This window comes from Podarcis gaigeae (genome assembly GCF_964106915.1).
Source record: "Podarcis gaigeae genome assembly, chromosome: 13".
Classification (NCBI taxonomy): domain Eukaryota; kingdom Metazoa; phylum Chordata; class Lepidosauria; order Squamata; family Lacertidae; genus Podarcis; species Podarcis gaigeae.
Window position 1 is genome coordinate 36,665,135 of NC_139689.1, and position 15,491 is coordinate 36,680,625.

General features: G+C 44.9%; 1 protein-coding gene across 3 annotated transcripts in view; it reads right to left on the bottom strand.

The window, feature by feature from the left end:
- MPP2 (MAGUK p55 scaffold protein 2) overlaps positions 1-15,491 on the bottom strand; it is a 67,447-nt gene that overhangs the window by 13,978 nt on the left and 37,978 nt on the right. For all 3 annotated transcript variants that reach the window (XM_083709488.1, XM_083709489.1, XM_083709490.1), the window contains exons 4-6: positions 12,911-13,063; positions 9,121-9,270; positions 7,984-8,211 (exon numbers count right to left, since the gene is read on the bottom strand). In XM_083709488.1, coding sequence (XP_083565614.1) covers positions 7,984-8,211; positions 9,121-9,270; positions 12,911-13,063 — 531 coding nt within the window. The remainder of the gene's footprint in view (positions 1-7,983; positions 8,212-9,120; positions 9,271-12,910; positions 13,064-15,491) is intronic.

Genomic DNA, 15,491 nt, shown 5'->3' on the forward strand with positions numbered 1-15,491 from the left:
AACTGGATGCAGCTGGTGGGGGGGCGGGTGGATTCTTATCTCCACCCCCCTCTCCCCTTGCAGGGCCAGCCACCTGTCAATCACCTGATGTCACCATGACATTGGGTGACCCATTTTCCTTTGGCTGAGCAGTCTGAAATCAAAACAGCTGTAGGCAAAGATACAGCACTTTGCAAGCCCCCCACTTGCACAGCACAGGGCCCTGCAGGCATTGAGAATCAGCGGATTGTCGGACTTGCAAAGGGTTGTGCCTCACTCAGCTGCACTGGGGAGTTCCTATTGGAAATAATCGGGAGCTCGTTTCAAGCTCCCAGTTGCAGCTACATTCTTATATGTCTCCCCACCTCATGTATGATATCAGGTGAGGGGCAGATGGGTCTGATTTTGGAAAAATAACCACATGGGCCAAACGGGGATGCATGCCAGGCCGAACTGGTCCTGAAATAAAAATAAAAATAAAAATAAAAATAAAAATAAAAATAAAAATAAAAATAAAAATAAAAATAAAAATAAAAATAAAAATAAAAATAAAAATAATTTATATGCTGCCCATCTGGCTGGGTTTCCCCAGCCAATCTGGGCGGCTCCCAACAGAATATTAAAAGCACAATAAAACATCAAACATCAAAAACTTCCCTAAACAGGGCTGCCTTCAGATGTCTTCTAAAAGTCACAGATAGTTGTTTATTTCCTTGACATCTGAAGGGGAATGAGAATAAGGATGTTGGAGATAAGGGTAAGAGTATCAGTTTACTTCTGCTCCATGTCACTTTCACTTCTCTTAATCCATAGCTCCACTCTACCCCATTCCTGCATTAAACTGCATTTCTGAAAAAAACTGCACAAAAATCAGCTTTTAAATATGCGATACTAAACATCTTTCCCCTTGCAGTACATATATTTCCTCTCAAAAGACAAATCCCTATATGTATTTTCACTCGACATGCACAATTCCATATGGTTTTCTAAAGGTATTTTGATATCTGCCATGTTCCAACCTGAACATTAGTCTAAGAGGTACAGAGCAGGTTGATTCCCATCAAAACTTGCAAAGATCATGAGTCTTTTGAGGCATTTCCAGTTAAATGCAGGAGGCTACAGAAGCAGCACCTCCATTCTGCTTACTGTGAAGATTGTTTGACTTCCTTTTACCTTGCCCACCATAAACTTAAGTCTTCTGCAGCTGGTTGCAATTTGATTCAGAGTGTGGGCCCCGACTTTGGCTGAAAAACAATACCTGCTTAGGAGTTAGGAGTTAACTCCCGTTCGTTCAGCGCAATGGACCTTACTTCTCAGCGGTGTCTGTATATATGAATGATTCAAAGTGTTGGTGCTGACCTTTAAAGCCCTAAAGGGCCTCGGCCCAATATATCTGAAAGAGCGTCTCCACCTGAAGTCCAGCTCCGAGGGCCTTCTGGCAGTTCCCTCACTGCAATAACTGAGATTACAGGTAACCAGGCAGAGGGCCTTCTCGGTAGCGGCGCCCGCCCTGTGGAACACCCTCCCATCAGATGTCAAGGAAATAAACAACTACAGTGGTACCTCGGGTTAAGAACTTAATTCGTTCCAGAGGTCCGTTCTTAACTTGAAACTGTTCTTAACCTGAATAATCACTTTAGCTAATGGGGCCTCCCACTGCCGCCAGAGCACCATTTCTGTTCTCATCCTGAAGCAAAGTTCTTAACCCGAGGTACTATTTCTGGGTTAGCGGAGTCTGTAACCTGAAGCGTATGTTAGCTGAAGCGTATGAAACCCGAGGCACCACTGTATCTGGCTTTTAGAAGACATCTGAAGGCAGCCCTGTTTAGGGAAGTTCTTAACATTTGATGTTTTATCGTGTTTTTAATATTCTGTTGGGAGCCCCCCAGAGCAACTGCCGCATTCTGGATTAGTTGTAGTTTCCGGGTCACCTTCAAAGGTAGCCCCACGTAGAGCGCATTGCAGTAGTCCAAGCAGGAGATAACTAGAGCATGCGAGACAGTGAAGTGGGGAATCTTCTGTAACTGCAGAAGGGAATTCCACAATTCGTTCAGTCCTTGCACGGGGAGTGACTGCGCTTCATGAAGCCACCTTCCGACTCACGGAAGACGGCAAGAACGACACTGAGGAGAGGTGGGAGAAGCTTGTTCGCCCCCGGTCCCCCTGCCTCAGGCGTTCCTGCTATTCACCGTAGCAGGACGCCTGGAGAGGATGTCTCAGGCAACAAATCTTATGTGAGAAGCAGAGATGGGGTGGTCTTAGGAAGCAGAAAGCCCTTCCCCATGCTTTTCTTGCACCCCGAAGGACTAATGGCTGCGCCAGGGTCCCCTCCAAGGTGTGAAGTCCAGGTTGGTTTAGGCCAGAGACGAATGCCTGAGGTAGAAAAGCGCTACCTCCTGAGGAGAAATTTGCTCGCGTCGACTTAGGCCTCACCCAGAACCAGGTTGCCCCCCCAAAAAGGGCTGTGTGACACACCTACAAAGCTTCCCATGCTCGGAGCCTGAGACGGCTATGTGTAATTGATTTGACACCTGCTCATTAAATTCTTACGCCACTATACCCAAAGCACCCAAGCATTAAGTCACTTCTGAACTCCGCTGCTTGAGACAAAGAGAGGGGACGCGTGACAGAGCAGAATGGAAAAGTCACTTGGCAAAGGAGGGATGGAACAGAGAGGGACACAGACATTGGCTGAGGCAGCAGATTTCTCTCTCTTTCCTTCCCAAAGGGTTGTGAGAGATGAGGAGTTACAGCCCTCAGCCTGGGAGGGACAAATCGGTATTTCTGTTTTTACCCATTAAATCTGTTTGTGCCATTTGTGAAGTAATCTGTGATTTAAAAAAACCAAAGACTCTCCATGTAAGTATTCATTTAAATTTCTACTTCCTTTAATATTCAAAAATGCATTTTTTTAAATCTCCAATAAAGCATTTAAATACGTACAGTCGTACCTTGGAAGTCAAACAGAATCCGTTCCGGAAGTCCGTTTGACTTCCAAAACGTTTGGAAACCAAAGCATGGCTTGTGATTGGCTGCAGGAAGCTCCTGCAGCCAATCGGAAACCGCGGAAGCCCCATCGGACCTTCGGCTTCCAAAAATAGTTTGCAAACCAGAACTGTCACTTCTAGGTTTCGATCATTCGGGAGCCGAAACATTCAAGAACTAATCAGTTCAAAAACCAAGGTATGGCTGTATTTTGATATGTTTATGTCGCAACATTATAACTTCTGGTTTAAAGGTGGCGAATGAGTTGTTTTAATAAATGCACAAACATTATGAGAAGTATGAAATCTGTTGAGTAGATGCAATCTGCACACTTGTCCAAGAGATAGAAATCAAACCAAGAGGTGTTAATTTTGTACAGGAATCTGCAAACATTTTGGGTTCTAGTCAATGCAGCAATTCAAGGGCTGCCAACCTCATGCCTGTAGGAGCCATTGCACCCATGAGGGTCTTCATTTGCACCCCTGCACAGCGGCCCCAGTCTTTTGAGCTTTCTCCTAGAAATGAAGTTTTGAAACAAAAAATGCAGATACCCTTTCAAGCATTTTTTGTGAAATGAGCAAGCCCGGCATTTTTTTTTGTGAAATGAGCAAGCCCGGCTTTTTAACCAATGAGTGAAGTCAGAGCTGTGGTTGATCAGTGAATTGTTGAGCCAACAGGCAAGAGGAATTCCTGGGGTCTTAAAGGCCTGCTGTTTTCTCCTTTTTAATGTATTTTTTTTCCTGCTACTGTCTTATTTTCCAGGCAGAAATTCAACAGTTTATGCTTGCTCTCATATGGAAATACAGTTATGAGGAAAACATTTCCCCGACTGCACACTTTCTAATTTTGTGCCCCCACAGCAGCCATTTTGTGACTTGTGCCCTCAGAACTCTCAATATTCAAAATGTGCCCCCGGTCCGAAAAAGCTGGCGACCCCTGTGGCCATCAAATAAATAAATATAGATAGGAATTAGGAACATCTAAGAAGATATACCAGGAGGTGGTATGTCCAACTGTGTAAGAACGCTGCCAGAAGTAATGGTTGCCAGATCATAACTCAAAGAAAAGTGAGGAACAGGGAGAGAGTATACAGGGAAGAGCCATGTACTCAACTGTGGCTGGAATGGGGATGGTTTCTATAGGGTTCCTTAGATTCACATATTTTATTTTATTTTAAGTTGGAATCTGCACACCATCTCAGGCGAGCTGAAAATCTGAGATGCAAACACAACAATGCATTGGTTATGAAGAAATCTTCTGCTGAGTCCATTGTGAGATTGACAGCAGGAGCCTCTGAGCAAGGCCATCTGTCATAACTCAGGACACACGAGAAATGCTTTATGCACCAAGAGTCATGGAAGATGGAGCGATCCTCTCCTTGGACAATCTCAGGAAGCAGCCAGAGTGTCAAATACTTTGGCATGTACTTCCAGGAGGAGAAATCCAAAGGATCTGCGATGAGTCCACCCCCTGCTCCTGAGATTTCCTTGCATACAGGCTGTAACACTAACAGCTCTTCTCCAAAAAAAAACCTCCCTCTGGACACCCTGTCTTCCATGACTGTGAGGGGAGAGACTCCATCAGGCAAGGCCTCTTTCCACCTGCCTCACCCCACCCTCCGACCCTAGGAGTCCTCATAAGGGAGCTGTTCCTGGAGGAAGAACTGTGAGGGGAGAGACTTTGTCAGGCAAGGTCTCCTTCAACTTGCCTTGCCCCACCCTCTAGTCTCTGCTTCTCAATTTGTATTGTATTATTTTATGTACTATTGGGACACGGGTGACGCTGTGGGTTAAACCACAGAACCTAGGACTTGCTGATCAGAAGGTTGGCGGTTCGAATCCCCGTGACGGGGTGAGTCACGTTGCTCGGTCCCTGCTCCTGCCAACCTAGCAGTTCGAAAGCATGTCAAAGTGCAAGTAGATAAATAGGTAAGGATTTTCCAGCGGGAAGGTAAACGGTGTTTCCGTGCGCTGCCCTGGTTTGCCAGAAGCGGCTTAGTCATGCTGGCCACATGACCCAGAAGCTGTACGCCGGCTCCCTCGGCTAATAAAGCAAGATGAGCGCTACAACCCCAGAGTTGGCCACGACTGGACTTAATGGTCAGGGGTCCCTTTACCTATTTTATGTACTGTGGCTTGCCGTTGTTTTACTGATTATAGTTTAGAAATTATTTATTGTAACTGTTTAACTTTTATATGTTATTATTATATAATACGATTGACTGTTACTTTTTTGATGTAGGTTGCCTATTTTAAAGTTTTATTATCACATTTTTGTATTGCATTAGATTGTTATAAGATGTACATTTTCTGTTTCTTCAGCTTGTAAACCACCTTGAGTATTGCAAGATAGAAAGACGGTATACAAATTAAAAAATGATGATAAAGTGTGCAAGTTCCAGGGAGACAAGAGACACTGCAGCCAGAAGGAGCCTGGCCCCTTTGGTTGAAGACGGAGTTCCTCCAGGGAGGTGAAACCTTGGATTTTTGCACCCCTGACTAAAAAACAAGACTATATCAGTTGTCATTAGGCTTCAGACTGGTGCTGGGGCAAGACTTCAGTTTGCTGAGCGAGCACTGCTTGCAAATGCAAAATCTTGTCTCTGACTCCAAAGTGCGCTGACCAAGGTGCTGAATTTCATTCCACTCTGTTTGCCTGCCTGTCAGAATCTATTACCCATCCTCGGTTGAGACTGATGGTTGTTCCCCAGATGACCCGCCTCGCGACGGCTCGTTTTAGATGCAGTATATAGAAAGTTTGGCCAACTTTCCCAATACAGTATTACATAAAACAAGATGAAGAAATCACTGGCAACAGCTGCAAACAGAAAGCTGGGCAGCTTGTGGAGGTTAGTGTAAGAACATTAAGAAGAGCCTGCAGGATCAGGCCCATCTGGTCCAGCATCCTGTTCTCACATGGCCAACCAGATGCCTGGAGGAAACCAGCAAGCAGGATGCAAGCACAAGAACGCTGCTCTTCCCTCCTGCGGTTTCCAGCAGCCGGAATTTGGAAACATGGTTGCCTCCAACTGTGGCGGCACAGCATAGCCATTGGGGCTAGTAAAAAGGTAAAAGGTAAAGGACCCCTGGATGGTTAAGTCCAGTCAAAGGCAACTAGGGGACTTGCAGCGCTAATAATAATAATAATAATAATAATAATAATAATAACAATAATAATAATAATAATAATTAATTATTTATAGCCCGCCCATCTGGCCGAGTTTCCCCAGCCACTCTGGGCAGCTCCCAATTGAGTTTTAAAAACAATACAGCATTAAATATTAAAAACTCCCCTAAACAGGGATGTCTTTTAAAGATAAGAAAGCTGCTTATTTTCTTCACATGTGATGGGAGGGTTTTCCACAGGGCAGGCACCACTACCGAGAAGGCACTCTGCCTGGTTCCCTGTAACCTTACTTCTCGCAATGAGGGAACCGCCAGAAGGCCGTCGGAGCTGGACCTCAGTGTGCAGGCTGAACGATGGGAGTGGAGACGCTCCTTCAGGTATACAGGACCGAGGCCATTTAGGGCTTTAAAAGTCAGCACCAACACTTTGAATTGTGCTCAGAAACGTACTGTGAGCCAATGCATATCTCTCAGGACCGGTGTTATGTGGTCCCGGCGGCCACTCCCAGTCACCAGTCTAGCTGCCGCATTCTGGATTAATTGCAGTTTCCGGGTCACCTTCAAAGGTAGCCCCACGTAGAGCGCATTGCAGTAGTCCATCTCGCTTTTAGGCCAAGGGAGCCGGCGTCTGTCCACAGACAGCTTTCCAGGTCCTGTGGCCAGCATGACTAAACCACTTCTGCACAACGGGACACTGTGACAGAAGCCAGAGCGCAAGGAAACACCATTTACCTTCCCGCCGCAGTGGTACCTATTTATCTATTTGCACTGGTGTGCTTTCGAACTGCTAGGTTGTCAGGAGCTGGGACAGAGCACTGGGAGCTCACCCCATCATGGGGATTCAAACCACCGACCTTCCAATCAGCAAGCCCAAGAGGCTCAGTGGTTTAGACCACAGCGCCACCCGGTAGTAGCCATCGATAGCCCTCTCCTCCATGATTTTGTCTAATCCTCTTTCAAAACCATCCGTCCAAGTTGGTGGCCATCACTGCTTCCTATGTGCTGCATGAAGAAGTGCTTTCTTTTATCTGTTTTGAATCTTTCAGCAAAAAAATATCACAGTAGTTAACAGCATCACAGCATTCAAAACGTCACTCGGGGCAGGGGATATTCATGCTATAAGGCTGCAGATATTGCTGAAGGGCCATAAAGGGTCCTTCGTGGCTCTCTTGTAGGTGCCAGCTATGAACACGAGAGCATCTGAGCAACACTTGCAAATGCCAAGAAAGTCTCCATGCTCAGCTCTTACAGAGTCTTCTTATCCGGCAATTTCCAATGACCTAAATAATTATCAGCCTATGCCAAACATGCAGCTACCGAAAACAGGGGGGCTTTTAAAAGCACTTTGAGCTTTCAAAGGTTTAATCGGTACTGACTCAATGTTTTGTTGATTAACAGGTTGTGGTGGCCAAATTTAAATTGGTGGCCCTGCATGTTAAGAACGCGAAACTTGTTTGTTTTCAGGGGCTATTTTAATTCTCAGTGTGCTCCTCCTGCCACAGGGAATGCAGAAGAAAATACTACGGACGGCCTTTCCTTTTCAGAAAAAGAGCTTTGGGATGTTATCATAGACTTCCCCCCAGCAGCTCAGAAAGGCACCAATACGGATGTTCTAATAATATCCAAAAAAAGAAAATAGATAAATAATTAATGAATTCTTTAATCAGCCGACAGCGTAATCATGATGATTTTAGGACGGGGAATCTTTTTGAACAGAAGAGAGAAGCAAGAAAAGAGTGGAGAAAATTGAAAGAATAAAGTGGAAAGCCTGCCTGTTTCAGTCAGAGATGACGATCACATTTTATCTTTGTTCCAGGCAGAGGTGGGGGGGTGCAATTAGCAAGACCGTATTTAGCACAGGGGAGACAAGTAACTAAATGATGGCGCCTCCTACCTGGCGAGGTGGGTGTGGCTCCTGGTAACTGGGCAGGATCTTGAGCACCACGCTTCCGCTGGCATTTTTCAGCACCTCTTGCAATGCCCGTGGGTCACTGCCCACCTCCTGCCCGTTCACCTCCTTGATGATGTCACCCACATGCAGCAGCCCCTGCTGGTCAATCATGCCACCGTGCAGGATGCGGGCAATGACAAGCTCGCCGCGCTCCACCCGGAACGTCACACCCTGATGGGAAGAGAAACCAGCAAGAGCACAGGGTCAATGCAAAACAGTTATGGGTAATGGGGGCAGGTCCAGCCCTACTATGAGGCCGGCTGAAGCAGCTGTTCCACCTGGGCTACCCTATTGCTATGTAAGTGACAGGTTGGTTGGTTGGTTGGTTGGTTGGTTGGTTGGTTTATTAGTTGGTGGGTTACAGGGCCAGATTTAGGTTTGATGAGGCCCTAAGCTACTGAAGGGCCCTTTATATGTCCAGCTGTCCTTTGTCAACAACAAATTGTCGCTGTTTTTTGTGTTGAATATATGCTAGATGGTAATTTATGGGCCTAATAGGTAGCTAAAGCCATTTGCACATAACCAATAGGAGCATACACAACACAAAACACTGTTGCTGTATGTAGGTTTTATTTCTTTTTTTTTATCTTATATTTTGGAAATGTACATCCAGGTTTTTTCCCTTTTTTGGGGGGGGGGGGGCAAGAGAGTGGGGCCCTAAGCTATAGCTTGTTCAGTTTATATATAAATCCAGCACTGGTTAGTTAGTTGGTTGGTTGGCTGGTTAATTGGTTAGTTAGTTAGTTAGTTAGTTAGTTAGTTAGTTAGTTAGTTAGTTAGTTAGTTAGTTAGTTAGCTAGCTGGCTGGTTGGTTGGTTGGCTGGCTGACTGGCTGGTTAATTGGTTGGCTGGCTGGTTAATTGTTGGTTGGTTGGTTGGTTGGTTGGTTGGTTGGTTGGTTGGTTGGTTGGTTAGTTGGTTGGTTGGTTAGTTGGTTGGTTAGCTGGTTGGTTGGCTGGTTAATTGGTTGGTTGGTTGGTTGTTGGTTAGTTAGTTGGTTTGTTACAGGTCTGCTCAGTATACTAGCCTTTAAACTAAAATGTGGCGAGGCCAATGACAGTGGGAAAAGACTTTACTCACCAGGTGCTCCCCAGCAGTCTTACGAATCCCCACCATGCGCACGGCATCTGGGGGCACCGGCTGGTTGTTGAACATGGGGTCCAGGACTGGACTGGGTGGTGGCGTCTCGTAGCTCTTGGAGGCAACGGAATCGTGGGTTTCCAAGAGGGACTGAGAAAGGGGCGCGGCAGGGGTGGGAAAAAGGAGACAGCAGAAAGACTCGCTCAGCTGAGACCAGAGACAGATTAAGTAAAACGTAAAGGAGGGGAATGGGCCTCGTTACGGGGGGTCATGAGGATCAAGTCTTTTGCACTAGGTCCTGGATCTCCAGGCCTTGCTCTCCAAACAGCACGCTCATGCTACCCCAGAAAGCACAGTGATGGCTTGCCTAGAGGCATCCATTCATATAGGAAGCCTAAGAAACTGCCCTATGCTGAGTCAAACCCTTGGTCCATCAGCATTGCCTACACTGACTGGTAGCAGCTCTCCAGGGATTCATGCATTCCCACTGGGATATGCCCATGAATGAACCCAGAACCTTCTGTGTGCACATAAACAGGTGCTCTACCACTGAGCTACAACCCTTCTGCAGCTAATATGCATATTTGTGCAAATTTGTGCCATGGGCCTGTGTCCAGAGACCTTAAAGTCCCTAGTTACAATTCTGGAAGCAGGGGCAAGGCTTCCAAGTCATACGCAGAATGGGATCCCCTGGAGATTATTATTAGTAACAATAACAATACAGTACTAACAACAACGGGACGTGGGTGGTGCTGTGGTCTAAACCACAGAGCCTAGGGATTGCCGATCGGAAGGTTGGCGGTTTGAATCCCCGCCATGGGGTGAGCTCCCCATGGGGTTGTTTTTGAAAGTCTGGAACGGATTAATCTGTTTTGCATTACTTTCTGTGGGAAAGTGAGCCTTGGTTTTGAAACGCTTTGGTTTTGGTACGGATTTCAAGAACCAAGGTACCACTGTACTTATATGCCACTGTTTCACAATGAGCTGGGCCCAAAGTGGCTTACAGTAAACGTTCGAAACATCAAAATACAAATATATATAGAATGCAGAGCACATAATGGCAACAATCAACCATTTAAAATGCACAGAATAAATACATAAATAATAAATTCAGGTTTAAATACATAAATACAAAGCAAAACAAGAGTTAACTAACAATGCAGTTCCTGGCACTGGTCTTCCTGGACTCCAAGGAGGCTGGCTTAAATATGGTTCAGAGTGGGTGGGGGACTCTCACCAAGCTGGACAACAAACAACTGGTTCCTAGAGGAGGCTGGAAGCAGCGAACGGCAAATGTTGGGGAGGGCAATGGTGGTCATTCCCTTCCCCAGCCTCCTGGAAGGACCAACTGCTGCTGTAGTCTTACTTCTATCCCACTGTTCCTCCCAAATAAGCCCAGGGTGGCAAACAACAGGAGCGAAACAATGCAATTAAAAATAAAATAAATACCGTATTTTTCCATGTATAAGACTGTTTTTTTCCTTTTAAATAATGTCAAAAATAAAGTGGTGTCTTATATACGGATACATCCCCCCATTTTCTTAAATCTGAGTCCCCCAAAATAGGAGAAGTCTTATACATGGGGGCGTCTTATAGACAGAAAAATACGGTATGTTCTTGATCAGAAGAGGCTCTCTTCCACGGTGATTTCCGAAATCACTAGATTAAGCCCAGCAAGAACATACACAAACGCACAGTGCCCTGGGGAACTATTAAGCCATATATAAATGGTTAGATATATAGTACAACAGGTGTAGAGGTGCCTATCAAGCTGGGACTAGGGAGTGGACCAGGCTTCAAATCCCCACTTAGCCATGACAGTCACTGGGTAATTGTGGGTCATTCATTCTCTCTGAGCCCACAGGATTATTGCAGAGATAATATCATGTGTGTCACCTTGAACTCTTTAGAGGGAGGTGGGATCACAACATCTGAATGACGTTGGGAGGCGGACGGAATCTAAAGAACAGCATTCCAAGTGTATTACAACTTGGCTTCTGATACCTGACTATTAAATAATAATAATAATAATAACCCCGCCCATCTGGCTGGGTTTCCCCAGCCACTCTGGGCAGCTCCCAACAGAATATTAAAAACACGTTAAAACATCAAACATTAAAAACTTCTAAACAGGGCTGCCTTCAGATGTCTTCTAAAAGTCAGATAGTTGTTTATTTCCCTAGCATCTGATGGGAGGGTTTTCCACAGGGCGGGGGCCATTACCGAGAAGGCCCTCAGCCTGGTTCCCTGTAACCTCACTTCTCGCAGAGAGGGAACTGCCAGAAGGCCCTCGGAGCTGGACCTCAGTGTCTAGCCTGAACGATGGGGGTGGAGATGCTCCTTCAGGTATACTGGGGCAAGGCCATTTAAATATTGTTTAAATATAGTCTTAAGCTTTTAACTAGGCAATAAATCAAGCTTTCACTGTTAAAAAGCTTCTACTACAGTTTCCTGTGAAAACTGAAGGCAGCCCTGTTTAGGGAAGTTCTTAATCTTTGATGTTTTATTCTGTTTTTAATATTCTGTTGGGAGCCACTCAGAGTGGCTGGGGAAACCCAGCCAGATGGGCAGGTATAAATAAATGATGATATGATGATGATGATGATGATGATGATGATGATGATGATGAAAAGGCAACACTAGCACAGAGAATCTACACTTTGCGTATATACATCAACAGTCTGAAGTTACACGATCCAGCAAATTTGCCGAAGCTAAGCAGGTATTCATCTGGTCAGTTCCTAAGTGGGGAAACACCTGGGAACTCCTGGTGTGTCACCACACAGCCCATACAGAAGAAAGACCAGGTGCAAATTCAATAAGGAAACAAGCAAATAAACCAACAGCATTAAGCCAGATGCCTCAGGTGTCTCTGCAAAAAAAGAGGACATAAACCATGTCTTTCTTATACACACGGGGGGAAATAAAATACATCTCGCTGTCGCACATTGCTGACCAAAGGCACCTCATCTCTCAGCCTGGCATGAAGCAGAAAGCTTTATCCATCGCCAAGTCGGACCCCTCCCCCCAACTCCAGCTGCCAAACAGGGCACATCCACAGATGTCCCTTATTAATATCCTGGCCCTGTGGGTCTTTGTGCGAAAGGGCACTTCTCCCGACACTTTTCTCTCTGTGCATGTCACACACAGACCAAGCTGATATGCGCTGGGATTCCTGCTAACACCTCCTTATGAGAAATGAGCCCTTAGTGAATTGTCTGTCCTCCTTCCAGGGCAACTTGCAACGAGCCCCGGGCTCCAGGGTCTATGTGGCATCAAAAATCCCAGTTCAGGTCTGGAAATAACACCTTTTTCTCACTCCCCGGATCTTGAGAGACAGCTGCCTCTCACCTGGAAGTGAGGCTCCCTTCAGATAAAAAACTTCACAACTTTTAGAAGACATCTGAAGGCAGCCTTGTATCGGGAAGCTGTTGTTGTTGCTGATTTTAATTTTTTATTTATACTTTTCAAATTTATACATTTCATTAGTTTTACAATCAAACTAACATTTGAAAATTTGACTTCCTTCCCCCTTTCTGCGGTTCCTAAAATTTATTTTTTAAGATCTTCTGCATATCCAAATTCATTTAATTGTCTACTGTAAATACAAACTCTTATAAAACTGCAGGTTATTACAATGATCCTGCTCATGTTTTGGTTTACAATTTATCTGTAAATATTCGAGAAACCATTTCCATTCTTTTATAAAAAAAGTTTAGTTATCTTGATTTCTTAGTCTTCCGGTAAGTTTCACCATTTCCCCGGATCTTGAGAGACAGCTGCTTCCTACCTGGAAGTGAGGCTCCTGGAGAATGCGAGCCAGTTCGGCGGCCGTGCTGTCTTGCTGAGCGATGTGAGTGATGTCTTTGAGTATCTCCTGGACCAGCTCCAGATTGTTGTCCCTCACAGCTTCCAGCTTTGTCTCCTCCAGTCGCTCGTGAGCCTGTACAGTGGGCGGGTGGCAAAAGGGTGAAGGAGGGGGGTGGATTAGAGAGGCAGATGTAAATAAACCAACAAACCAACAAAGCCTTGCGAACCCTTTGTCCTTCCCACACTGTGGATGCTGGAGACCTACGGGGTTATGTTTCTGTGGATGCCTGAAAAACCCACGGCCCTGTCCCTCAAATTAAACCAAAAGCATGTGTGTGTGGTTGATAGAGCTCTCCAAATTTTAAATATGGGTGCCTGCGGAGTTTGGGAAAATTCATCAGCACTTTCCAGAGCCAAAAGGGTAAGGTTGGGGGGGGCAGGAGAGAGAGGGTGTGTGTGTTGTGAACTGTGTAAAGGAAAGGGGATTGGAAGAATTACTCACACATGCCGCTCTCACACAAACACACAGCCCACTTGCTCAGAGCAGCTCCTCCAGAAAGATCAGAGCCTCTCCAGCCTTTGACAGGGAGCGCAGCCAGAAATCAGGCAGGTCTTTGCTGCAAGAGGGATGAATCGCTGGCTCTGAAGGAGCCTTGAGAAAGGCTGTCAAAAGGGAGGCAGACACAAAAGAGAAGGAACTAGAAATAAGAAGGCTCTCAAGGAGAAGCTTAGCGTTGCCTGCCTGAAGTCAGCAGGAGGGGGGTGGGAAGGAGAGCTTAATATGAGCCAGTTTTAGAATCCAGGACTGGATAGCGAGGTGGGATGTTTCTGGATAGCTTTAGCTGGAAAATGGGACAAAAAATCCTGATTCTAGCCCTCTCGAGAGCAACTTTCCCAGACTCCACTATTTGACAGGGGATTAGGTGAGAAGGGAGAATGCATTTGGGCCCTCAATCCAGGAAACATTAACATACAAGTTTCACTAGGTTTCTGCGGCCAGCTTAGGGCCCAACTAAAGGAGAAACAGGAGATGTCCAGTTTTCTTACAGTATCTGAAAGCAGCCCTGTTTAGGGAAGTTTTTAATGTTTTAATCACATTATTATTATTATTATTATTATTATTCTGTTAGGAGTTGCCCAGAGTGGCTGGGGAAACCCAGCCAGATGGGCAGGGTATAAATAATAAATTATATTTTTTATTAGTAGTAGTAGTAGTAGTAGTAGTAGTAGTAGTAGTAGTAGTATTTCTACTATTATTAAAAGGGGGATACAGTGATTGGGATCAGAGGTACAGCATGAGGGAGGGTCCGCTTAACCCTTATCCTTCCTGCCATTTCCCTGCTCAAAATCACTCCCCAAGCTCTTTTTTCACCCTGGAAGATATGTGTTCCCTGTATCTTTTCCCCCCTCAAGGAGAAAAGCTATTTGGGGTAGGGATGTGGCAGGAGAGGAGAGAGAGAAATTTGATTCGATTCACATCAAAAGGCAGATCTACCGAATGTGCAGTTTCCTGAAACTGCATGTAAACAGAAACACAACAATCCTTCGAGATTCTCTGAATTTTGCCATTCTCCAGCTGAGTAATGTGTACAAAAATGCATACAACAGAGGTAAAATGTGAGTAAAAATGCATATTAACTGTTAAAGCATACAAAGGAAGACAAATATGTTTTACAGAAATGGGTATATCACATTAAAAAAATGTGTATTTTAAATGCTGGTGAATTTTAATGAGGACGTTTTAAAAAAATCAAACTGAAGTGGAAATGCGAAGGACTGAAATTAAGATTTGAAAAGCGAGAAATCAAGAGAATTGAAAGACTATGGTGTTACCGCTGGCTTAGTTAGAAATGAAGTCAGCATTTCAGAGAGATGCTGCCCATTTCATTTTCAATTACTATTTCAGTTATTGTTACTTGATTATAAATAAATTAAATTTCATTATTATCTGAACTTGGTTGAAATAAAATATGTGTTTCAGATCCTGGTGATGCATTCCCCATTTCAAAAGCAACCTGGCTCCAAATGACTGAAAATTCCAAAGCCAGAAGCAGGTTTGCTGTGAACTGCTCTGCCATCTTCGGATGGAAGGTGGTGTATTAATGATCTAGGTGACAACCATTTCGCACAGGGGTCTGTTTCTGGGTCCCCACACCTGTCGGCAGAGCGTGCATAATTCTGCCTCCATTCTTCCCTCTTTGCATTTCTTAGTGCAGAAAGCATTGATCTGATGTATAGAAATATTTCCTATTCTAATTCATTCAAGAGAGTTCTGGAAGCTTCTCTGTGTGAAAGAAGCAAGCAGAAAGTGTCTGAAGTATGGGTTATTCCTTCAGAGAAGCTGAATACAACTGGTTAAAACTGGCTCTGTTATCTCTTTCTGCCAAGATCATGCTGACTAAAATAATAGGCCAGAAGGAGCCTGGGTTTCACTTTTCTCTTTCTATCTGTTTTTTTCTGGTGTGGTGTTCTGTACATAGTCTGCTGAGTGTTAAGGTTTAGACTTCTTATAAGTTATTGTAAGTTTAAATTAAGTCTACTGCAACTGGATTTCTTTTTTT